Raw genomic sequence first — 26,110 nt, forward strand, 5'->3', positions numbered from 1 at the left:
TTTAAAGGTCTTTATGGTAATAGTATAACTTGCATATTATTTTGAAGTTTGTGTTTGGAAAGCTAACTCTAAAATAAATTCTACCAGGATATTACTCGTACAGGATTCTTAGTTCTACTAGATAAACCTTATTCAGTTAACTAATACCCAGAATTTTTATATTGTCTTTCAGAAACAGTTAACCTCTATTTATATATGTTTTTATCTGTTCTCTAACATAGAGTATATACCAAAATTTTGCCCGATGGTTGTAACTTATAAAAATATTCTAGATTAAAGTTAATATTTAATATACTAGGGATTGTCTACCATGAAAGATAATGCACTACTAATTGCTATTCTTGCTGTAGTATTATAAGAATTCTTGTTAACTATGTACATGACATTTCTTTGTGGCCAATCATGTAGGAACTTGTTGTAGAGGTTACCAGATTATTTCATTTGTACTTTTCCCTGTGACAACTCAGTGTTTGTGACTGACTGACTGCCTGTTCCTTCTGTTGTCTTCATTTGTGTAGGTTCTTCATCACCACACAATTCAGATGATGAACAAAAAATGAATAATTTTATAGAAAAGGGTATAGTATCTTTATTTTAAAGTATTTCTTTTAATTATGTTTAATTTAGTTTATGTTGAATAGATTTTGACATTTTATATCAAAACATTATTTTCAGTGAAGACCAAAAGCAGAAAGTTTTCCAAGATGGTAGCCAGTGATATAGGTAGGAAATAGAAATTTCTGTTTTGTTTCTAATTCTTGCTATATGCAATGTTAACTCAATACCAAAAAATTATCTAATGCATTGCATTTGTATATATTAATTTGTTATTTCTATGCTAAACAATCTCTTGGGCTTTGTTCTAAACTCAGGGCAATAATTATTAAAAATCGTTAAATTGGGGTTGCAGTTCTTCCTCTGACTTGTGTGAATTGTTCTATCAATTTTTCTTTTTGCTCTACTTTAAAATAAAGCAGGGTTCAATTTACAACATAAATAGATAGTACAATTTTATACTCTCAAGTTTTAAATATTTTCAGTCCTTTAGAGTTTTATTTGTATTTTTTCCTACCTTTATTCCATCTTCCTCATATTATCAAGACCCTAAATTTCAAGGAAATGCTTCTGCAAAAGACTGACTCTTTTAGTCTGTAATCTGCACTACCCTTGAGTGAATGTGAGTTTTCTAGGACCACCCTCCCCCCCCAAATAAAAATGAGTGATAGAGAGTACTTTATATTAACCCTTTTGTTTTTATAACCCTTATCCTTTGAAATGAATTACTTACTCTAAGGTTTTCAAAGTTTAAAAATGGTGGACAAAATATATAAGTAAACTTTGGGGACATAATCAAACTAGAGTTTTTTGGTCATAAAAATTTGAATATTCTCTGAAAATTTTTAAAGGCTTAAGAAACATAATTTTTTGAAAAGAGAATAAATTTAATGTTTGATTTAAGTCCAAAATTTTTATTATATTGTTATTGTATTACTTATTTCTCCCAAAATTTCCATTACATAGTCCTTGAAATTGTATTAAATTGGATGACTTTCTAGGCATTTGGAATAGGTTTAATTTTTCTCAACTGATAAAGTTACTATACAATAAAATTAAATTGTAAAAATTCTTAGAAGTAGTATCCATATTGTCTGTATTTTGTAAGTTGAACCCTGTTTAGTCATATTAACGTTGGTTGACTTAGCGCCTCTGGTCATTTTTTAAATAAGGTGATTTACTGTTGGGCAAAGGGCTCTTCATTTATGGAGAATCACTTATTTACCTCTTTGTATTTGTGGGGTTTTAGTGAATCACTTTAATTATGTACTAGCATTATAGCATAATACTTTTTCAAAAAATTTTCTTTATACTATATTCTATCCTAATAATACTTGAGAGCTTATTTACTGTTATATAATGTAAAAAGTTAGACAGGACTTTCCTACATATAGTTTACCAAAGAACTTTTAGAACTTAGTTACCTAGAAATTTTACTTTGCATGAAAGCAACTGTACATAATTAAATTTTTGGAATAATTTCTCTTTCTGATTTTTTATTCTGGGGTTATATTTTTTTTGTTAAATATAATGACTGTCTTCCATTTTTCCCTGTATTTTGAATGGAATATGTATCATGGAATATATGAGCTTGAATTTCTTAGGACTGAGAACATTATTGAAAGGATGGTTCTTTGATAATGGTCTTGTTTTATTTGTATGTTATTAGCAAGTTTTCCTTTTTGCCATGCCAATTTTTATAGTTATATTTATTGGGGTAAATATACCTATATTTATATTTAAATATATTTAATTTTATTCAACTTTTCAAACTTTGTTTCACAGTTGTATGTAATTATTTTTTGTCTTCAGAAACCACTGTTATATCTTCTATTTTATGTGTAATTTGTTTGGCTTTGGTTAGAATCTTTCAGTGCCTTTTTAATCTCAAGGTATATCCCAAGGTATTCAGAAGGAAAGCTCACTTCTAAATTTGTTCTTCATTCAAATGGAGACTGCGTTATTTTAGATTGTAAAGTTTTTGTAGTTTAAAAAAAAATGACACAATTTATCTCCCTACATTAATGTTAAGTTTTGTAATAAGACTTAGCATAAGATGTGTTATTGAAGAAACACATAAAATGTCAATGAAACATCGGAAAAAAATTCATAGGATCTCCTGAAGACCTCTCTGTCAAGATGTGTTTTCTACATGAAGCTTAGGGTGTCAAAAGTGCTAAGACTCCTTGGGCATTCTGAACTCTCTGTTTCCTATCATCCAGTTTCATGCTTGCTCTGAAGTATCCTGAACCTCATAAAATTGTCACCTCTCTCTTCCTCAATCTACAAACATTTATTGCTTCAGCTTTAGGCAGTAGTTTCGCAGTGGCCTAATAAGGCATAAGAATTTTAAGCCTAGAACCTCCAAGATTGGCAGTGGTAAAAAAAACCACCTGTGTGAAAGGCTGACAGGATGTCTTAGCTTAGAACTTTGTCCCTTAGTTTCACCCACTCTTTGAAAGTAACTGCAGTGGTGTCATACTGGAGAGGGTGGGGAGAGCAGAGTGGGTTGCAGGATGCCATTCTCACTTTAACAGTGTAACCCAAGCATGTAAGAAAAATCAACCCTTTTTTTTACTGCCCCGCATTCATCTGAGATAGCTGAGATGATAATTTTTTAAAAATATATTTAGCAATTATAATTTCTGTGGCACTGTGCCAGCCCTTTATAAATAATTTTTTAAATTCAATTTACTCTATAACATCAACGAGGTGCTTGCTGCTATTTCCCTGTTTGGTAGATGAGGCAACTTGCAATTAGAGCGTAAGTAAAGCATCTGCTGGCTCCCCAGCTAGTCAGCATTTACACCCGGTAGTCTGACTCTCCTGCATACCCTCTTCAGCTCTGTACAGCATCACCTCTTAAGACAATTTATTGAAGGCTGTAAGGATTCAAATGCAAATCTGTTGTGTGATTTGCAGCTAGATATTCTGGTTATGATCCTGTTCTGTCTGCACAGTAACCTGGGAAAAAGATGGTTTGTATTAGGTTCAGTCCTATCACCAGATCATGGATGCCATGTTGGTACCCATCACCCACACATAAGATACAGTGCCTGGAAGTCTGCCTTCCTCAGAGACCAGACTCCAGGGAAAGCAACTGGAGCAAACTGTGCAGTACAATCCCCTAACCCATCTGCCCACAGCCTAGCTTTATTGTTTGGTTCCTGACTGAGAGCTAACTCAGGTAAATGATACTGACAATGACTTTGTTGTTCATGTGTAAGAGCAGCAGCCTAAGAAGACATAACTTTAGTATTGTGACTTGAACAGCAAAAATATAGCAGAATGTAATGCATTTGCTGCATTCCTAAAGAAAGGTGCATGCATGTAATACATATATAGTGATTTGTTTTGCCTGTTCATACCTTATGATTAATTTTTGTTGGTAAAATTTTAAAGATCAACATTTCCAAAACCAATAACATTCCTGTAGTGTTAGAACAGTTTTTGTAAATCATTTAGAAAATAAGATTTGTTACCAATTTTTTATTTGCTCATTATTTAAGTTTTATAAAACTTTGAAAGTATAAAATTTTATAAAGCTTTTTGTTATTTAAAAATATATAAAAATAGCCCTAAAATATTTATCTTTGTTAAAGCATTGATCAAATTTATCATGATATCCCTATGAATAAAATATGGTCTAGATGCTAGCATTGTTTGCTAGACTTTGACACTACATGATTAACCTTTCCTAAAACTTATTAGTTCTATTTCACTATGATTCTATTTTTCTAGCTGGATTCTGTAGGCTTCAGCCCTACTCATGTCTAATTTTATTGCTAATTTTCACATAGAAGGAATGATTACGAGATTGATTACATGATGCTATGAGGGGGAAATAATACTAGCAATTAAAGAATAAAGATTCAGAAGTATAGTTACTTGAGTGCTGTGATAAAATAAATAGAAATAATAGCTCTATTTAATGACCACCTCTTAGGTGCTAGACACTATACTAGACATGTTTCATACAACACTTGTTAATATAGGCAGGATCAGACCTCCAAGGCCCTTTTCATCTTCAGATTCCGAGTTAGCAGTTAATTGGGTAATAATGGATTTTCTTTCTTAGCAAAAATTGAAGTAATTTTTTAATTTCATTTAAATGAAGGTAATGTTCATTATAGTCCAAGTGCTATTTTTATTAGTTTTATATATGAGTCCCAATGATTACTTTTTTAAATTAAAGTGTTCTAACACAAACCTGTTCTTTGTCATTATATTCTAAACCACTAACTCATTAATACTACAATATTAAAGCAGCTCAAGCCCCTTTATTTTTTATGAAAGAAACTGAGTCTCAAAGAAGTTAAGTGGCATATCCAAAGTAATGCCCCATAGTAATGACTTAGTCAGGACCAGAATCCAGGACTCTTAACAGTTGTTTTACTATAGCATGTCTCCACGCTCATGGAGTCTCTCTCTCTCGTGCAGTCTTCCCAATTCTTTTATATTTAAAAGTTGAAAAATAAATTCTTAGAAGCCTATTTGGAGTTTGCTATATGAATGAAAGGTATGTATCAAATTAACTTAGAATTTTATGTTATAAAATTATTCCAGTTCATTTTAAAACTCACATTAGTACTGACATTTCTACTTTATATTCCCCAATATTTAACGTAAAATGTGGCTGTTACATCTATAGAAGTTCATCTTTATATTTAATCCATAATATGGTCAGTGAAAGAGAAGAAGCTCATCTTGAAAGAGAATATGAGTCAGTTATGCAGTAATGCCATTTTACAGGTAACCCCAATATTTTCTACTTTGAAAGATTATTACTTAACCTTAATTGGTCAAGAACTAAATTTCACAGACAGATTCTTTAAAAGCATTATACAAATCTGAGTTCCTCTAATGAATTCTTTTTCTTTTTCTGGATGACTAAAATCTGAAGAGCATGGCATATTTTGTTTTCAAATTTTAATTATATCTCTGATGTATTTTCTGAAAATATCATAATAAAATCTGCTCAACAAAGTGTTTTTTATCCCAGCACTTAACTATATGTTTATCGCTCTATAGAATCATCTTTTTCTTACATTAGGAGTATGTACAATGATCTTTCTAAAAATAACTTGCTATTTGTTTTCTAACATAAAGAAAATTAGTCCAGGTTAAAGTCATATTATTGAAATAATTTCTTTGTCAACTATTGTTTGAGCAGAACAATGTGGCAATTTACATTCTGCCATTAGTTTGCTAGAGCTGCTATAACAAAAATAATACGTACCAGGTTGCTTAAACAACAGAAATTTAGTTTCTCTAGAATAGTTCTGGAGGCTAGAAGTTCAGGATCAAGGTGTCAACTGTTTTGGTTTCTTCTGAGGCCTTTCTCCTTGCTTGCAGATGGCTGCCTCCTCACTGTGTGCTCACATAGTCTGTTTTTATATAGGTGCACCCCTGGTGTTTCTGTCCAGATTTCCTCTGCTTACAAGGACCAGTTAGATTGGATTAGGGCCCACCCCTAATGCCTCATTTCAACTTAATCACCCCTTTGAAGGCCCAATCTCCCAATAAGGTCACATTCTGAGGTGTTGGAGATTACAGCTTCAACATGAATTTTGGGGGAAATATTCAGCCCATAATACTTATGTTAAGTTTATGCAATATCATTTATTCTATAGAAAATGAACTTTGAGGTGTTGCAGAGTTAATGATGGTGATATCCTAGACATTAAGTTCTATGAATTTATGGAAAGGATATAGAAGTTAGGAAGTATAACGGAGACAAAAGCTCTAGAAATTCAAGAATTAAAAGAACTTGTTATTGTCAAATATTTGCCATGTAAGGAATTAGTATCCCTTTAAAGATTTTCCTATATTTGAGGTAATAGATATATGCTCTGCATTTTCAAAACTGATCTTTATGATTGGTAGGCTTGTATTTAATATGCCCTCTTTTTCTCTTCATTTCATTTATGAAGAAATTTAGCATTTTTCTATAGAGGTAAAATTCCAGTGACAGTTTTTATTTATTTATTCATTCATCACCATGTTTAATGAACACACATAAATGCTAGGCACATACATAGGTACAGTATTTTGCAAGATAAATTTTGTTCCCAAACTAATGGAATTTAGATATATTGAACTAATAATATTTACATTATTAATTTGAATAGCTATTAAAATAATGTGTGATAATTGATAAGAGAGTCCCCTTTCTGGTCCCACTTTGTCCCCTTGGATATTTACTCTATCCTATAAGCTGATTTTTAGTCTTTTTACTATTCTGATTGTTTCATTTAATATATATTTCAACATTATCCTTGACAGGAGTAGTATTACTCCTGGCTGGAATTTGAATGACTTCGCAGCATGAAGGTCTCTCTATGTGGTGAGAAAAGTGATATTGTCACTTTATTCTAATTTTTGGCTTCTTCTTCATACTGTCATAGTAAGTCCTTTTACTTTTTAGAGTTGGAATGCCATTGACTATAAAAGTCACATTCTTAAAAGCAGAAGTTATGATTCTGTTTTCTTTTAAAAAAACCTTCCTTAGAAAAATAGGATGTAGAACAAGGGGTAGAAAAACTAAAAGAAAATTACAAAGCATCTGTTTAATTTCAAAGAAACAATAAGAATCTCCATGATTGAGGAACTTGCAAAGATTTCTACAGTTGCAAAGAACTAAAAATAATCATGACGAAACTGTTGTCTGTGGTATAATGGTCCAAGCAATCCTCTTGCCTTGCAATTCGCTTGTCTTGAAAATCATGCATTTTTCCTTGGTTTTGAAACTACTGCTGCAGACATGATTGTTGTGATCAGATAGAATTTCTTTGTTTCTGCCAAGCAAATGCAGCTCATTACTGCTTACTCAGCCATCCAGCTTGATGTCCTCATTCAGGTTAGAAGAAGAGAGAGCACAGACTCAGGTTAACAGCCTTCTGAGATATCTCCCTGATTATCTGTTTTCCTCAGATGGAAGAAGCTTTTTTACTGTCATTCCCTTTGTTTCTGCTGTGGACAAAGACATAGAAAAAGAGAGAAAGAGTTTGTTCTATTGACAAAGGATTTTACAGCTAGGAAGATTCTGAGTGCAAGGGACAGGAGTTAAAGAATACAGTTGAAGAAGAGGGGGAACAAAAGACTATTTGTCTTCCAAGAACTCTTTTAAGTCCTGTGTCTTCAGTTTGAAAGCCTGGATGGAATTCGAATAACTTCACAGCATGAGCAGAAGCCTCTTTACAAGTACAGTGAACTCAGCTGACAAGGAAGCTGGGTTGGCACGTGGCTTCTGAGACTCCTGAGAAGTAAAAAAATATGAGCATCAGAAGATTGCTGGATAAAGTCTGCAACCACTTCATCATAAAATTATACCAAATTACAGGACATAAGCCGAGAGGACTGACTAGAGCTTCTCTAGAGGTGGATCTGCCCTCAAGGAGGTTGACTCAACAGACCTGAAAACAAGTATATTCCCCAGAAGTAGTCACAAAAATTGAAAGATAAACATTGAGCCTGAATTTCGACTTTCGACCTTAGGTTTGCACCTTAGCCTCCCACCATAAAACTAGTCAGAATACATGAGGCTCTTCTTTCCAGGCACTGAGCAACAGACAGTCCTAGACTGTCATCCTTGGGAGAAAGGAAAAGTATGAGGTGAGCCCCACAGTCTTCCCCAGCTTTCTGCCACAAGATACTTTTCTGTAGTGCAGGGTGGGTAGAATCCAAGTGGAGTTGGCAATTTTCATTAAGCTAAACAGGTAGAGATTGAAGTTCTGGGCTGCTAAAGTGATGGTTTCTAGAGAGTTAGGATCTACTCAGGAGAATTCCTGGAAGTCTGTGTGGGGATTCAGTGCAGGTCCTTGCCTCAGAGCTGAGCTGCAAGATTCCACAAGGCCTGTTGGCAGCCACCTGCTTTGAGGCTGACAGCTGACCTGTAATACTAGTGGTCATTCTGTAGTGCTAAGAGTTGTTGCCATTAGACCTTGCTGAGCACTTCAGTTTTTCTGTTGTTATCCCAAAAAGGCCTCTACTTAAGAGTAAGAATAGCTCTTAGCATTAAAGCTCTACCTTAGAACTAAATTTAACCTGAAATAGACCCATCCTAACAAAAAAACCAAGCCTGATAAAACCAAGAGGATCCGGTAATTAAATTGCATGGCACAACAAAACACCTATTAAGGTTGACAGTGTAGTCCAGACTCCCTTTAACTATGTCCAACATTTAGTCAAAAGTTCCTAGGCATGTGAAATAACGGTTCACAATAAAAAGTAGAAATTTATGACCCATTATCAAGAATTTAAAAATCAATTAGTAAAAACAGACCTTAAGATGAATTAAATGTTGAAATTAGCAGTCAAGGATTTTAAAGCAGCTGCTATAATATGTTCAAGTACTGAAAGAAAAAAAAAAAGTCATAATGACTAAACATAGACCATCACAGCAGAGAACATGGAAACTTTACAATGAATAAAATGAAAAAGTACTGAAAAATTTAATATCTGTGATGATAAATTCACTGGATGAAAATAGTGAAGAAAGGGTTATGGAACCTGAAGACAGATAAATACAAATTATACAGTGTGAAATGCCAAGGATTTAAACTCTTCCTCCCATCCCCATAAGCATCCATGAAAAATAGATGTTACATTCAAAGGTGGGCGATAATCTGGCTTCAGATTTCTCAGCTACACTTGATAGGATAAAAATATGGAACAACTTAAGTTTTGAGGGGATATAGTTGTGAGTTCGCTCTTTCATATATTGCTAGATTTTATTGGATGTTTGTTTTTCTTTGTTTTTAGCTAAACAAAAGTTTGTGAAGTATTTGTATATTACAGTTCATCTCAACTGTATAAATAAAAGTAGATTTTAAAAAGCAACTGGCAAGAAATATGCAAAAATGTTACTTCTTGATTATGGGCATTCATGAAGACTTTATTTTCTGTTTCTCTGTATTTTCCAAGTTTTCTGTAAAGAACACATAATTCAAAAAAGCTTAAAGATGGAATGCATGATTGTGGAACAGCAGTAAGAAAATGTTAATCCAATACTACCTGTGAGTCTATTAATTAGACTTATTTTTTCACCAAAAAAGTCTCATTCTGTGCATTGAAAAATGAATTTAAGCTTTAAAATATTTTGGAAAAATTAACATCCTGAGTGAAAGAAGTCTTACACAAGAGTTTATACCATGATTTCATGTATGTGAAGTGCTAGAATAGGCAAACTGATCAATGGTGGAAAAAGCATTGCATGAGAACAGTTGTTTCTGGGAATGAGGGCAAGAAGTGGTTGGGGAGGAAGATGTGTGATCTTTCTTGGGTGATGATAAAGTTCTACATCCTGCTAAGGTTTTTAATTACATGGGTATATACATTGTCAAAACTCAGTGAATATACATTTAGATTTGTATGTATATTTTATATCAAAAGAAAAATATCTTCAACAAAAATGTTGGGTGAACATACTGTTTTGTAAAAATGTAGAAAGTCTAAACTATTTCTTGCTTGCTTTGTCTTCATAACCCACAGTCTTAGATAAATATTCCAGCCTGAGATAGGTATAAATTAGTACATTGTGCTTGCCTCTCTTGGTAGTATTTGTTATGTTGCTTTGGAATTGATTCCTCCAATGGACTGTGAGCTCCTAGAGGGCAGGAAATCCCTGCCTTCTGACAAATGACTGGCATGTGGCCAATGAGTATTTAATAGATGAATAAGTTTCCCTCTACCCCTCAAAACTCATAGTTCTGTATCTATTTTTATAATGTTAATGAACAGCTACAATTAACACAAAATAATACATGTTAATCTTTTAACGTTTGTCATTTCAAGTTCTCTATTCAAGGAGATTGCTTAAAATTATATCCAAATATAACAGCACCGTGGCTTAAATATCTGTCTTTTAATTGAATGTTATAATTGTGGTCAGGTTGTGGGTTTCCAGCTGCAAAGTGTTTTATGAGGAAATAATATACTTCGTAGTTAAATCATTTTGTGACATTTATAGCAAAGTTACTATATTCAGAAAATCTACCTAGTCATTTTTATGTGTAGTCTTAACCTCTCTATAAATTAGACCAACTGAAGAAGTACTTGAAAGCCTGTTAGTTTATTCCATTTTTTACATGTTAGAGAACCCAAGTGATGCTAGACAAAACAAAAAACTTTAATGAGAAGGTTTAGCTTAATTTTTTAAAATATTTGTGAAGTTATATGAAAGAATTTCTAGTAGAAATCCTAATGTAGATTAAGAGATACACTTAGTTACTTGGAATACTACCGTAGAATTAGAATAAAGTAACACTGGGTTATTTACAGGTATATGAATTGCTCATCTGTATTTTATAGTTTATGAAAAAATGTACTTCATTTGCTTATTATTTAATAACTAACATCAAATCCATACTATATATCAGATATGCTCAATGCTTTGCTTTCATTATCTTATATAATCCTCACAACTATGAAATTGGCCTTATTATCTGTCCTCATTTTACAAATGAGGAAATTTAAAGTTTAGAGAGGCCAAGTGATTGGCCTAAGGTCACATACCTACTAGGTGGTTGAAGTAGATTCAAACTCAGATTTGTTCTGATTCCAAATCTAGTCCCAATCACTCTACTTAACACTTCCACATTTTATAAACTAGTTATTGAAGTTTGTTCAAGAAATGTTTGTTGGGGACTTAATATATACACATACTGGGTTAGTGAATTAGTCTTGGTTCCTATCCTGAAGGTGCTTTTAGTTGAGGGACCTTGCTGCTCTAAGTGTGGTTCACAAACCAGCAGCATCAGCATCTTCTGGGAGTTTGTTAGAAGTGCAGAATCCCAGGCCCTAGCCCAGGAGTACAGCATCAGAATCTGATTTAATGATATCCCCAGCCAATTGATGTGCACATTCTAGCTTGATGAGCACTGGTCCCAGAGACTTAAAATAACTTGATCAAATCAGCAGGGTGGGGCCCAGAGAGGCACCCACATCATCTGATCCTAACAAGAGCATCTTTAGACTACCAGGCTTATTTTTCTACTTCACATAACATGTACATTGTACCTATGATATTTGGTGAAAACCTTGGAATTCTTTCAAAATCTTAATATTGCATTTTAGAACATGATTTGGGGGTATAATGTCTTCTAATTTTAATGGAATTGGATATTAAATATAATAGCAACCATTTATATGGGGTCAAGTAACCATAGATTTTGTTTGGCTATTTTAGTTTTATATTGCACTTTATTTTTTAAATGAGATTAAGTCAGAGTGAATATGGGAAAAGACTGATTCATATATTTGACGCATTGTTTTTTAAAGGATGCTAATTAGATTAATGAACCTTAGAGGTGAAAATGATTTTCCCCCATCCTTTCCCAGTTTGCCTGACAGCTGTTTCCTAACACTGGATTTGTCATTTTTTTAGATGTGGAAGTTATGTACTATGACTGGATTTCTCTTTGTTTACATGGCGCCCTTTTGGACTAGCAGGGTCTGTGCTTTAAATATCTCCTAACAGTCCAAAATTTAACGTGATATGCACATTCATGTATTAACAAACAAATGCTTTTTTAAAATTTCACATAGGAATCACTATTCTGTTTCGCATGCACTGGCACTAACATAATAGATATAGTTAAACAACTCCTAACTTTAAATCACTTCCTAGATTAAGGCAATAACTGATTTTAAGGATGGAAAGTGAATTCCAATAAGTTTATACACAGACTTTTTTATTACTCTAATACTAAGTAGAAATAAAAATATCTATAGTCTACATTTTTGTAAATACTGTAATTTTAGACTGAGCATGGCTTTTTTGGGATTGTTTTTCACTAGAATGTAATTAGAGGTGTTAACATATCAAGAAATGGGTGAGCCAAATATTTTTATAATGTAATCAAATACCTTAATTTGATTGTAGATATAGATTTGTCCTATATTCTAGAGATTAACTTAAAAATAATGAATGCAGTAGCTATGAAGATGAAATGGAACAATTTTATATCACTTACCCAAACTCAGTCTTATACCTCTATTGTCCTTATCTGCAACACCCTTCTTCTGAGAAATGACCTTGCTTCTCTTAGAAAAGCCTAATTCTTTCCTTTGAGCCTGAGAAATAATAAACAGAATATAAAAGGCTTCCTTGTTGAAGTAAGAGCTTCAACCATGAAAAGATATTACAGCAAGTAAGTACATACTTTTTAAAAAGTTGAAAATAAGATTTACTTTCCACCCATAATATTATTAATCATTTCAGTTATCTTAGCATCTAGATTTAGTAGAAAACATTTGCTTCTATCTTCAAGAGCAGTTGATATTAATAAGTATCAAAGATTGCTCAGAAGTTTAAAAATGCATTTTATTTTTCAGCAAAGATGTCAAGGAAGTTAAGCTTGCCTACTGACCTAAAGCCCGACTTAGGTAAGTAAAATAAATAAAAATCCATAGTAAACTCCCTTTAATGGGAAGACAAGGAAATCAGAAAATTTTAAATTACTGTAAACTAGATTTTCATCAGAAATCAAGCTTAAAATGACTAAGATGTCAAAGGATTAATAGCCTTTAAAATCCACCAGTAAATTAGGAAAGATAAGTGTAAAATCAAACAAAACAAAATAATACATTTCCTCAGCCTTCTCATACTTTATATCTAAACAAAAGTTAGTTTAAGATTAAGATTTGTGCAACTTTAGATTGAGTTCTATTAAAAGTTGTTATATCACATTTACCCATCTGAAAACTTAATTTGAACTCTACAATTTCTAAATTTACTTTATAAGAATTTAATATTTTAAAAATAAATTACTAGTTTTTTGTATTACAGTAGCTCTCGTATGAAGAATCATTATTTTTGGTTGATAATAAGTTGGGAAACATTTCTTTTTCTATAGCACTTTCTATGCACTTAGTCCATTAGGAAAGCAGAGTTAATATATTCACACATTTCTTTTGCTTTAGGTACAGCTTGAAAACAGCTCCCTGATATACCACAATAGGGACAACTGAGATTTCAATAAAGATAAAAATAATATTTTATGTAATAAATATGAAACATGGTTTCTTTTTAAACACATTTTTTTTAGTTTCAGAAATTTCTGTTGCCTTTAATTGAATAAATATGACTGTGTAAGGATGATTTCACCCATCTTTGTCTTAGAAATAACTAGATTTTTCTCCTTTGCATTTATTTGCTCACCCATCTCATCTTCCCACTTTTCTCTAGATTCCTTGACTATCTTTTTATGCCTAATACAAACTTAGGTATTGGTCAGTTTCACCATACTATTTTTAGTGTTTTCAAATCATAGTCTTACATCAGTTACGCTGACAGAAAGCATGTGATTATGAGTGAGTAGGCATAGAATCGTCTGCTGTTGTTAGTAAAGGGCTCCATTCCTCAACATAGGAAAAACAACTCAATAGAAACCTATAGGATCACTGGTATTTAGGGAACATGAATTAACCGTAGAATGTGTGATAACATGTTTTAAGAAGGACATATATAATAATTCCCTTCATTATAAAAATGAAACATGTTAATTTGAACCTAGTTGTACCTAAGGCTTACAATATACTTCTTTTTTCAACAAGAGGATCCAGAGTTTTCATCAGACCCTCAAAGAGGCCCATGATTTCAATAACATGAAATACTACTAGTTAAAATGGTTTTATATCTTTTAGTATCTTCAGAACTGAGAAAACACATGTGCAAATACTTTAAAAATTAGTAAAAATACCATAATTATTTTTAAAGCACTCAGTTATAAATTATGTAAATAACTTAATCAGAATGTGTACTCAATGCTTTTATAGGTCATCTTTAGTTTGTTTTAGCTTGTGTGCCCATATATTCAAATTCCCTAAGCCAGTTATAATTTTGATTGATATATGCCTTGGAACAGTCTCCATGTTGTCTAATTTCCCTTCAAGTCATTGCACTGCTGAACTACTTTTTAATAGAGATTCTTAGCTGGTAACTGTTTGCATTGGTTGGTGAGTCAGTGGGGAAAAACAACTATAATGATAGGCTCAAAGCGCCAAGTATTGCTGAAGCAGCTGAGGCTTTTGGGCTGTCCTGCAGCTCTGCAAGCTTCTGTGAGTAGAATCCCCTTTGGTTTATGGGGAAATTGTGTGACACTACACTTTCACTATAGCCTCCCCATTCCAGATTCCATGGCCCACACTCAGGAACCAAGTGTGACCTTGTTAGACTTCTGATGCCGCTTTTCAAGTGTCAGCCACAGGAGGCAAAACAAACTATTGTATGCCTCGATGAATTTTTAATTCGTTTTTTGTCCTAATGTTTACTCCAACCAAATTCACCTCTTGTCATTATGTTTTGGTTTGGCATTATAGAATTCTTTGCATTAGGCTCTTTGTGGGGAGGAGAGGGTGCTATGTACAAGTAATGTTCTGGGCATCCAGAGAAACATGAGAGCAATGATTTTATGACATGGTTATCAGCTAGCACTGGGTTGAGGCGTTAATGACAAATTTTATCTGAGTTTAGATCTACCAGAAAGACCACATCATCAAGGTGTTTTTGTGTCTGTGTGTCTGAAGACTGAACTTTAATATTCAGTAATAACCAAAACCCTCCTCCACTCGTATACTGTTGGTGATGAGACTAACCCCATGTCTATCTGGAGTTATCTAGTAGAAAGTTTTAGACTTGGATTTGGGCACAAATCTGAACTCTTCCATTAACTAGTTTTGTCATCCTGGATAAGTCATTTAACCTGTCTGAGCCTCTATTTTATTATTTGTTAAATTGTGATGATAGTACTTCTCAGGATTGTTATGTGGATTCAATAAAATAATAAATGCAAAGTTCCATGATAGTGTATAGCACCTTGTAGGCCTTGCTTAGTGATAGCTATTTTCATTTCTACTCGTTACCAAAATTACAATTTCTATTCCATGTATTTATCTTGCCCAGTTTCTAAAATTCAAGCTACAAAGACCTACAACTATAACTTAATAGCAGTCAGTGGAAGTTATAATTGATGAACTGCTAGAAATTCTCATTTGTTTTCAAATAGTTCTAGGCAGGTAAAATAAGCAGTCTGACTCTTAAGTTCAAAGCTGATTCTAATTCATTTTGTTTTCCCATTTGATCTAGACTTAGGAATTTCTTTGGTAATCTAATTTTTGAATGGAAGTCATATAATAAACATGTAGTTTATGAATTTTATGTGGTTAAATTAGTTTATTAAAATTATTTATCCTGCAAATTAACATTTGAATTATAGATTGTTGTCAATCATCTATGTAATTTTAATAAATATCAGTAAGAGTTTTTACACAGCTTAATTTACATTGAAATTTATATTATCAAATTTTCTTGTATCATTGATTTCCATTTTTATCACTAGATCACAACTGAAAATATGTATTCATTCATTTTGTATGTGTATTTTTATTAAAGTAAGACATTAAGTATTTTTATCACAAAATAAATTGAAATTTTCTGTTATTTTATTAAAATAACTTTGGAAACTATAAAGAGTTAACATTTGAATCAGTATTATATCCAAACTCCCACCCAGTAATAAGCTATTGCTAATGGAAAGTTGTTTCATTTACAGTAAGTACTTCTTTTCTGCTGTGTCATAGTCTATAACAGGAAGTACAGTCTCAAGCAAAAGAAAGATTTTTAGGAACTATATTTAGAAATGTCCCATACTTTTGTCATAACTATTAGCTTTATTGTTTTCAGAGGTTAGCTGTAATAAAAATTGTTGTATGTAATTATTATTTGAGGGAATATTTTCAACCTAGGAATCTAAATTTGAATATAAAAAGCTCTTGGGGGCATAAGTAGGATTCAATCATACCTTTTTTATTTAATAAAATATAGCTTAGAAGACTAACATGTTTTTTTATTTTTCATGAAATTATGAAGTCATTTATTTCATGATAGTATTGAAAGCATGCGATTTGAGGAATGCTTTATTATATGTGAACAGTAGAAGCTACTAGAAATTTTAATATATCTCAGTGGTGCAGCAGAAATGCATTGATTTAGATACTTTCAACTATAGATCTGTGTTCAGCAAGTATGTATTAAATACTTTCATATGCAAGGCATCAGAATGTCACAGCCCTTATGTACGTTTGACCAAATTTAGCAGGCTGATTTTTAAGCTGATAATATTGTATGGCCCACAAATGATGTTATAAATCCAAATGGCCCTTGGCAGAAAAAAGGTTCCCCACCCCTGCTTTAGAGCGAGGCCTAGGACAAGTCAGAATTACAGAACAGTGTACTATTAGTGCATGGAAAAGATGAAAAGACACCAAGATTCAAAAGAAAAAAATACAATTTTAGGAATCAGAATAAACTTCATGAAGATGACATTACCTGAGAAGGAGAAGAAGCACAGTCTTGATAGGTAGAGAAATGGCGGGGCAAGGGCACCAGTCACAAACAACAGTGTACAAGCAGGTCAGTGCAGGGTGTGTTTGGAGAGCGCGAGGGGCATGGTCTGTTTCCCACAATGCATTGAAGCAGGGCAGCACTGAAAGATAGGGCCTGGAGGGTAGGTTGGAGGTATTTTGTGCAGAGTCTTAAAAACTTGAATAAGATTATAGGCATGCCTCAGTAAAGAGGAACCACTGAGGATTTTTTAAGTAGAAATGATAAAATTGTAACTGTACATTATATTATTTAATTGAGTTGTGTTGGAACAGTGACAGTGAAAGTGGGGAGATTACTTGGGAATTGTGCAGTAATCTATGTGAATGATAAAGAAGGCCTGAACTTAGGGTAATGGGAGTTGATTGGTTATGGAAAGAAAAAAACACACAGAACATTGGACTAACACAATATAGGACTTGGCATCCCATCAGGTATTATAGGTAAAGTGAAAGGGAAGAACCAAAACTGCAGCTCATTTAAGTGGTGTTCCCCAGGAGAACCGGTGTGTCGTTAATATAAATAGTACTGCCCAGCTGGGCATGGCTCAGCGGTTGAGCATCGACCTAGGATCCAGGCAATTGGGGTTCGATTCCCGGTCAGGGCACATGCCCGGGTTGTGGGCTCGATCCCCATTCGGGGGCATGCAGGAGGTAGCCGATCAGTGACTCATCATTGATGTTTCTATCTCTCCCTTTCCTTTCTTCTCTCTGAAATCAATAAAGATATGTTTAAAATAATAATAATATAAATAGTACTGTTAGAAGAATTTAGAGCTTTGGGAAAATGACCTGTTTTAATTTTGCATAGTGAGACATAATAGAAAAAAATTCCCATAAGCGTTTCCAAATGCAATTCCAAGAGATAGGAGGCCAGGCCTGGAGACAGACTTGAGATTGGCCACAAAGAAGGTGGCTGAAGAAGGTTTATTAGTATGATTTACAAGTATCCCTGTCATAACAGACAGCCAGCAACAGGGAATATACCTGATACCAGGTGCACATTGTGATGAAAAATGCCTTAGATGAATGTGGAGTACAGTTAAAATGGCATTCAAGAAAAATGAAAGCTAAATTTTTACAGATGAAAGGCTTTCATGTGGACATATTGGGGGGGGGGGGAGTGCATCACACAGTAAATTTGAAGGTAGAATCAGAGTACTTCTAAATACATTTTTAGTTGTAGAAAATTGAAAATACCCACTTATTCAGTTCTACTAATCATGAAGGAAGAGCACCATGAGAAAAGAAGGTGTAAGAGCCAAGATTAGAAAAGCAGCCAGGATGCCAGCATAGAGCTGCACTGAAAACTAAAGATCACACATCCAGAAATTCAATGGGATGCACCCAGCTCGGTTCTGAGAAGTGTGGTGTTGTCCCATTTGCATTGTTTTATTTAAGAAAGGAAAAAATTATCAGATTAAAATTAAAGTAGTTTATTTTCGCAGATTAACTACTTAGCCAAATTTATACCAAACAAAAATTATGATATTTTATAACTTGAGCAATCTCACATTTCAAATCACTTTAGATGTGAAAGATAATTCCTTCAGCCGGTCCCGGAGTTCAAGCGTAACCAGCATTGATAAAGAATCTCGAGAAGCCATCTCTGCTCTTCATTTTTGTGAGACTTTTACTCGAAAGGCGGATTCGTCTCCTTCCCCATGCTTATGGGTTGGTACTACCTTGGGAACAGTGCTTGTCATTGCACTGAACCTTCCCCCAGGAGGAGAGCAAAGACTTCTCCAGCCAGTAATTGTGTCTCCTAGTGGTATGTATGCTCTGGTGCTGCACTGATACTGAATGTTTGATTTACTGTAATATAATAGATGCCTTTGCTTTTCATTTTTGAGTTAATCTAATAATTCTAAAATGTAAACCAAATGGGGATAGTTACAGTCTTATGTTTTTAATAAAGGAATACATGGAATAAATTGAAAAATATCATTTATTACAGCCATTCAGGTTTTGCATTTTATAAACTCTGGGATCATGTCTAAAATGATTACTCTGTAAGAAAATGGGGGGAAAACTTACTCTGATGCATTCCAGATTACCTCAAAATATTATGTTCTATAAGCAAAAGGTTGGTACATATTTAGGAGAAAAACAAAAGTATATTTTAAACATTGTAAACTTGACCATTTCTAATCTCTAAGTATGAAGTCTTAAAATGCATTATTTTTCTCTTTAAAGATTAGGGAAAGGTGACTTAATAGCAAATTTTAAGAAGAAAAATATACCGTCTTCGTATGTTGAAAATGACAGTAAATTTTATCAAATGTATATGGAACCTGATAAGTCTGTAAATAACTGAGATTTCTGGTTTCCATTACTAGTTTATGTTGATCTAGATGAGGGGGGGAAAGTGATTTTGCTCATATCTCTTTTTTATAGAGTAGACTTTAATAATACTTGGAATTTAGAATTAAAATATAATTATATATTAATGTCCATTTCTGAACTGTCTTTACATTAAAGGAACTGTGACTTACTCATTCAGCTCAGTTAATATTTGAGTCTATGCCAGTGCATGCCTAGTTAGAAGAGGTTATGTAATGATGATATTCTTACTAATCTCATTTTTATTAGTAAGTAACATTTAAGTGTATAGGAAAAAACTACAAAGATGAAAATTTTAATAGTAATTGTCACTAAATAGTAAGACTGTGGGTAATTTTTATTTTCTTTTTACTGATTAGTAGTTTCTAAGTTTTTTACAACAAATATGCATTAGTTTGTAATAAGAAATAAATGTTTCCAACAAATAAAAATGAGAGGATTAAATATAGATAATTTACTATTAACTACATAAAAATATTTAAGATATTTTTCAACTTGCAATAAAATCAGATTTGCTCTAATATAGAAATAATTATCATATGTAAGAGGGAATCTTTGAGTTCACTCTCAATGGTGGAATCTTTGAGGTTTATTTTTTAATAAGGTACCTATTTTAAAATGCAACAGAGGTATTCATACCGTGTTATCTGTATTAGAACTGTGAGGAGAAGAGAGGTGTTTTTAAGCGGATGGCTTCTGTGCTTAAGAACCTGAAGTAGTCTGTTTGTTCCCAGCAGTTACTACTACTTTGCTGGAAAACATACAAAACCCTGCTAACTATAGGACAGGCATATCTTTAAATTTTATCTTGTTACATTTTCAGAAAAGCCTGCATACTGGGATTGCTGTATCTTATATATGTTCATATGTACCATAAACAGTTCCCAAATCAGCAAACTGCTTAAAATAGTTCAGTTGTCTACTTGCACTGGACTATGGACAAAGTTATCAGATTTAGCAAGTAAAATACAGGATGCCCAGTTAAATTTGAATTTCAGATAACAAATACTTTCTAATATAAGTATGCCCCATGTAGAATTTGGAAATATAATGCAGTGTTTGGGACATAGTTATATTAAAAAATACTCACTGTGTATCTGAAATTCAAATTTAACTAGGTATTCTTTATTTTATTGGGCAACCCTGCCATAGATAAAAATGTAAAGAAGAAAGGAAATGGTATTTTGTCTTCTAAGGAGGTTTTTGAGAGAACAGTCGGAATTCTTCCCCTTAGAAATAAAAGAAAATAAGAATACATGGAAGTTTTTTCACAAACTATAAAATATTACATAAGTATAAAGCAATGTAATATGGAAAATCTTTCAGAATAAGAACTAGAAGGCTAAATCAGTTGTACACCTTCTTTTCTATTAGTTTCCAAATCCTTAATATTAATGCTGTCTTCTAGCTCACTTAGGAATGAGCATAAAGCATATTTACATTTTCAAGGATATGAGGGGAAGGGAGCCCCATTAATTAAAACAATTTCCGAAATAAACACTAATGTGATCAAAATAATACCTTGAATATATTTGAGATTTACTGTTAAATAGCTTTAAAGGAAATTCTGATTTTTTTAAAGTAATGTTTAGAAATATGTGCAAATTGTTTTTTCATTTGCCCTGTAGATCATCACTGTCTATTATAAATATATTGTGTGCCACAAGTAGAATTTTATGTTTTCTAGTAGTCATATTTAAAAAGTAAAAAACAGAAAAAATTAATTTTAATAACATTTTATTTAGTCCTATATATCCAGAACACTTTCATTTCAGCATGTAACCAGTAATTTTAAATTATAGAGATAGTTTACTTTTAATTTTTTTTTTTTTTTTTGTACTATGTCTTCAAATTGTCAGGTATTTTACTCTCACAGCCAGCATTTGGACAAGCCACATTTCAAGTGCTCTATAGCCGCACATGGCTAGTGGCTGCCATATTGGACAGTGCAGCTCTGGATGCCATCTGCTTGCTCTCATACTTGTTGGTAGTACATTTGCCAGGTATGAGAGAAGACACAGGCCCAGACATTCCAACATTGATCTGTTTGGTGGCTCTTACCTATTTGGGGCATGTAATATTGATATCTTTTTCCAGATTCTATCTATTGGATCCTGTCAGTAAGCCAATGTACAATTTCAGTTTGGTACACATTCTGCATGTTTTTGAGTGTCTGTATGTCAGAGTTGGAATAAAAATACACACTGTGTGGATTGAAATATTTATCATCTACTACACTTATGTATTTTAGGTACTATATTGAGGTTAAAAGGGGCGATCCTGAGAATGGCATTTCTGGACACCACAGGCTGCTTAGTGCCACCTGCGTATGAATCCTGGAGAGAACACAACATTCCTGAAGAAAAAGATGAAAAGGAGAAATTGAAGAAAAAACGGCCTGTCTCTGTATCCCCTTCTCCCTCTCAGGAAATTAGTGAAAATCAGTATGCAGTGATATGCTCTGAAAAGCAAGCAAAAGTAATCTCACTGCCAACTCAGAACTGTGCTTATAAGCAAAACATTACGGAGACCTCGTTTGTTCTTCGTGGGGATATTGTAGCGTTGAGTAACAGTATCTGCCTTGCCTGTTTCTGTGCCAATGGACATATTATGACTTTTAGGTATGTGTTAGATTATGTTTTAAACACACAGCATTTCCTGCCTCAAAACATAATATTACAGAATTATATTCAGTTTGAAAGAAATTTTTATTTTATTTATTTACAGTCTTATAAACTGAGAATTTAATTTCATTCAGTTAATAGTGAGCAAGTAGATGAGGAATATAAATCAGTTTTATCTCCTACTGAAGTGCATGAAATCATAAGGTTTAGAGGGTCCTTGCCATTTTTTCCTTCTGTAATACTTTGTTTAAGACTAAAACCTACCTTGTTTATTATTAACAAGTTTTTAATTTTTTTTCAAGTTTGCCAAGTTTAAGGCCTCTGTTGGATGTGTATTACTTGCCCCTTACCAATATGCGGATAGCCAGAACATTCTGCTTCACCAACAATGGACAAGCATTATATCTTGTTTCACCTACAGAAATCCAGAGACTCACTTACAGCCAAGAGACCTGTGAAAATCTTCAGGTAAGTAACAGAAATAGTCCTGTAGTTTCTCCAGGGGTGAAGTATTCTTTGAGGTCCCTTATAATGTCCATCCCTTACACTCACAGGAGTGTACAAATGAACCTGTGTTGTGGGAACATCCAAAGCCTTTATTGAGACTTTCAGAGCACACATTTGAGACTTGTGGTCAGGAGCCTTCATCAGGCTCTTGTTATAAGGGGGACTTCATCTCCTTGAGCCTTATTTTTCTCTCCTGTGTTGGCAAAGATATATGAAATGTTACACACTTTTTATACCACTCTCTACGTAGGATAAATATGTTATACACATACACCAAAAAAAGTCCTTTTTAAAGAGGTATTGTTAATGTGAAAATAATATAATCTGTTTTAGGGCAGATTGTATCATCCCTTCTCTGTAATTGCAAGGATGTACATGCATATAAGGAAAAATAAAGTTTGATAGTTTTCCTCTGAATATTTTTGCTGATCTACAGGGTGTCCCCCAAAAATGTATATACACTTTGAATAATTATAAAGGCAGTATTTATTAAAATACATTTTATTTTCAAAGTGTAATAGAAATCAGCTGTTAAAGTATGTATACATTTTTGGGGTACACCTGTATTTGTAAAAGACTACAAACAAATTCTTTAAATATGAAACTGTATCTTTTTTAATTCTGTAAGTTCCTGTGTGCTTGCTTGTATATTAAAAATGATTATTTTAACTTCACCATTTAAAATAAAATTGCTCTGGAAATATTGAGCTAAATATTAATTGATATTTAGAAAATAACACTTTATTGTGAAAGTGTTTGCAATTAGCCCTGTTTTACTTGGTAAATTTGAATTTGTGGCTTATTATTAGAACATGAGCTTTAGAGTCAAGAAAACTGAATCTAAGTCCCAGCCTTGCTAATTACTGGAGTATGTTACCTTAGACAAGTAATTTACTGGCTCTAAGCTTCTTCATCTTAAAATTAGGATAAAAACAATATCAATCTGCACAGCAAAAGAAACTGCCAACACAACAAAAAGGCAGACAACCAAATGGGAGATGATATTTGCAAGCAACAGCTCCAACAAGGAGCTGATACCCAAAATATATAAATAACTCCTACAACTCAATAACAAACAAATAATCCAATTAAAAATGGGCAGAGGACCTGAACAGACACCTCTTCTGAGAAGACATACAAATGACCAACAGATATATGAAAAGATGCTCAACTTCACTACTATTAGGGAAATACAAACCAAAACTACAATGAGATACCACCTTACATCTGTTAGAATGGCTGTTATCAACAAGACAAGTAATAACAAGTGTTGGAGAGGTTGTGGAGAAAAGGGACCCTCATTCACTGTTGGTGGGAATGTAGACTTATATAGCCATTGTGGAAAACAGTATGGAGGTTCCTCAAAAATTAACAATAGAGTTACCATATGATCCAGCAACCCCTCTTCTGGGTATCGACCCAAAAAACTTAAAAACATTTATTCTCAAAGATATGTGCACCCCTACATTCACTGCAGCATTATTCAAGGTGGCCAAGGCATGGACACAAACTGTCCTTCGATAGATGATTAGGTAAAAAAGATGTGGTGCATGTGTACTATGGAATACTCCTCAGCTATAACAAAAGATTGAAATACTGCCATTTGCAACAACATGGATGGACCTTGAGAATATTATGCTAAGTGAAATAAGCCAGTCAGAAAAAGCTAAAAGCTATATGATTTTGCTCAGGAAGAAACTCTAAAAAAATACTTTAGCTCCAGCTATAATAATGTAATACCAGAGTACAGCTGAACTGGTACCGGGAACCAGAACTGCATTTGTGTTTTGTATAATAACTACTTCTCTTCATTGGGCAGAAATGCAATCTCTCAGCCTCATTATACTTTTATTTTGCTTTTAAGCTGCCTTGTAAATAATGTTGCTACTGTCCTCTTATAGAAACTTCTCTTTCCTTTCTGTGTTATCTACAAAGTCAACATGTTGGTAGCCTTTCTTTTCTCCCACTTTTACCATTTCTGTGCTCAGAAGAACATCAATGGTAATTTAAAAAGCTGATAATATTGAAAGAAGCTTTCCCATCTCCAGGCCATAGTTCTGAAATTCCATGTGTGTGTGGGCATAATTCTCTTCCTAGCATATGTTCATAAAAAAATATGTTGGTATGTCTTTCTGAATTACTAATTTTCTGACTCAGCTGAAGGTGGTAATTCCAGAACTGCATTTCATCATCATTACACTAGGCTTTTAACTTGCTAGTAGCTTTTCTTCTTTCTGATGTAAGAAAAGCTAAGTATTCATTTACCAATTCTTAATAATAAAAGTCATGTGAAAATTTTTTCAAAGATTGGATGGAATCTTCTTCCAATTTAAGCAGGAATATCATCTTTGCAGCAGCAAGTCAGTCTTAGTCAATTTAGTTTTAATAACTTACTGTTTGACTAAGCATGTATTGTATCTGATAATTTGAAATGTGCTCTTGTTTGTGAATCTCCACAGGTAATGTTACAAGTTTAAGTTAAAGAGATTACAGTGGTAGTTTTGTGAAATGTAGTTTAGTTTCCCTGAAACTTTAACAATTACAATTTGTTTTGATTTTGAAGGAAATGTTGGGTGAACTCTTCACCCCTGTAGAAACACCTGAGGCACCGAACAGGGGATTCTTTAAAGGCCTGTTTGGAGGTGGTGCACAGTCACTTGATAGAGAAGAACTGTGTAAGTTGATTTCATTTGGGTAATATATCTGAAAACGTAAACGTTCAAACCAAATACATTTTTTACATGTATATATTATGTTCACCTTTTTTGTCTTTTTCACAATTAATATATTCATGTTTTAGCAAAAATACATGTAATTATTTTCTGTTGCTCTAATCCAAACTAGGGCCTGTTTTACTCAGGGAACCAAAATCAGAGTAGCTTCAGGTAGCTAAAATATTCACAACTTGATATGAATAATTTAGAAAGTATTCTTGTTAAATGTGATCTTCATTATTATTTTAATTCTATAGTTGGTTCTAATTGATGACCTTAATTTGAAAAAGTTTTTACTTAAACATTTATTTTATCTTACAAAATCTCCAGAACTATTCTTATTACACTAGAAGGTTATTTAAAATGGCAAGATCTGGTGCATTTGCTACCTTTCACATACATCAGTGGGAACAAATTAGAAATTGGTCCTTGAGTGACTAATAAATCATTGAATTTTTTTATCTACCTTTCAATTAGTAGGAGCTATTATCTATCCTCGAATTTTATTTCTTTTATTCTCTTTTTTCCTAAAATATTTTGGAATTTTAAGTAGCAGTGCAGTGCAATTTCATATTTAAAAACTCACCTAGATGAATGAGGATTAGTCAGTTTTAATTCATTTTCTTTAAAAGAGGAAGACTGTACATCAGTCATGGAGGACTGATAATTTGGAATAACTGTCTCAACGAGGATAATTATACAAATTTTAAAAACCATATTTTTTAATTTTTAGAAACATCAAAGAGCTAACAATATAGTAAGGACAATATCCATGGAGACGGGGGTGAACCCATAGTAGTGAGCTTGGCAACCTGAGGCCACTTTTACCCTGAAATATTTTGAGATCTGAAGCAGGAGGCTGAGATAGTAAATTGTGTTAGGACTAGCAAGGTGGGGTCCCAGAACTGACAAGGGTGGGACACTGATAAACAAATCCCCTTGTTTTCAAGAATGCCAAAGTGCTGCACCTGAAGAGTAAAGATG

The 26,110-nt window shown here is 33.2% G+C and overlaps 1 protein-coding gene across 8 annotated transcripts in view; it reads left to right on the top strand.

Moving 5' to 3' along the window:
* Window positions 1–26,110, top strand: part of STXBP5 (syntaxin binding protein 5) — a 135,034-nt gene that overhangs the window by 97,683 nt on the left and 11,241 nt on the right. For 4 of the 8 annotated variants that reach the window (XM_016223926.2, XM_016223927.2, XM_016223930.2 and 1 more), the window contains 5 exons: window positions 12,892–12,942; window positions 18,470–18,709; window positions 21,533–21,902; window positions 22,208–22,373; window positions 24,976–25,087. In XM_016223926.2, the coding sequence (XP_016079412.2) occupies window positions 12,892–12,942; window positions 18,470–18,709; window positions 21,533–21,902; window positions 22,208–22,373; window positions 24,976–25,087 (939 nt within the window). Of the gene's footprint in view, window positions 1–518; window positions 579–675; window positions 724–12,891; window positions 12,943–18,469; window positions 18,710–21,532; window positions 21,903–22,207; window positions 22,374–24,975; window positions 25,088–26,110 lie in introns of all 8 variants that reach the window. The other 4 variants (XM_016223929.2, XM_016223932.2, XM_016223933.2 and 1 more) reach the window with 2 other exon arrangements.

Source organism: Miniopterus natalensis, chromosome 5, assembly GCF_054644295.1.
Source record: "Miniopterus natalensis isolate mMinNat1 chromosome 5, mMinNat1.hap1, whole genome shotgun sequence".
Lineage (NCBI taxonomy): Eukaryota > Metazoa > Chordata > Mammalia > Chiroptera > Miniopteridae > Miniopterus > Miniopterus natalensis.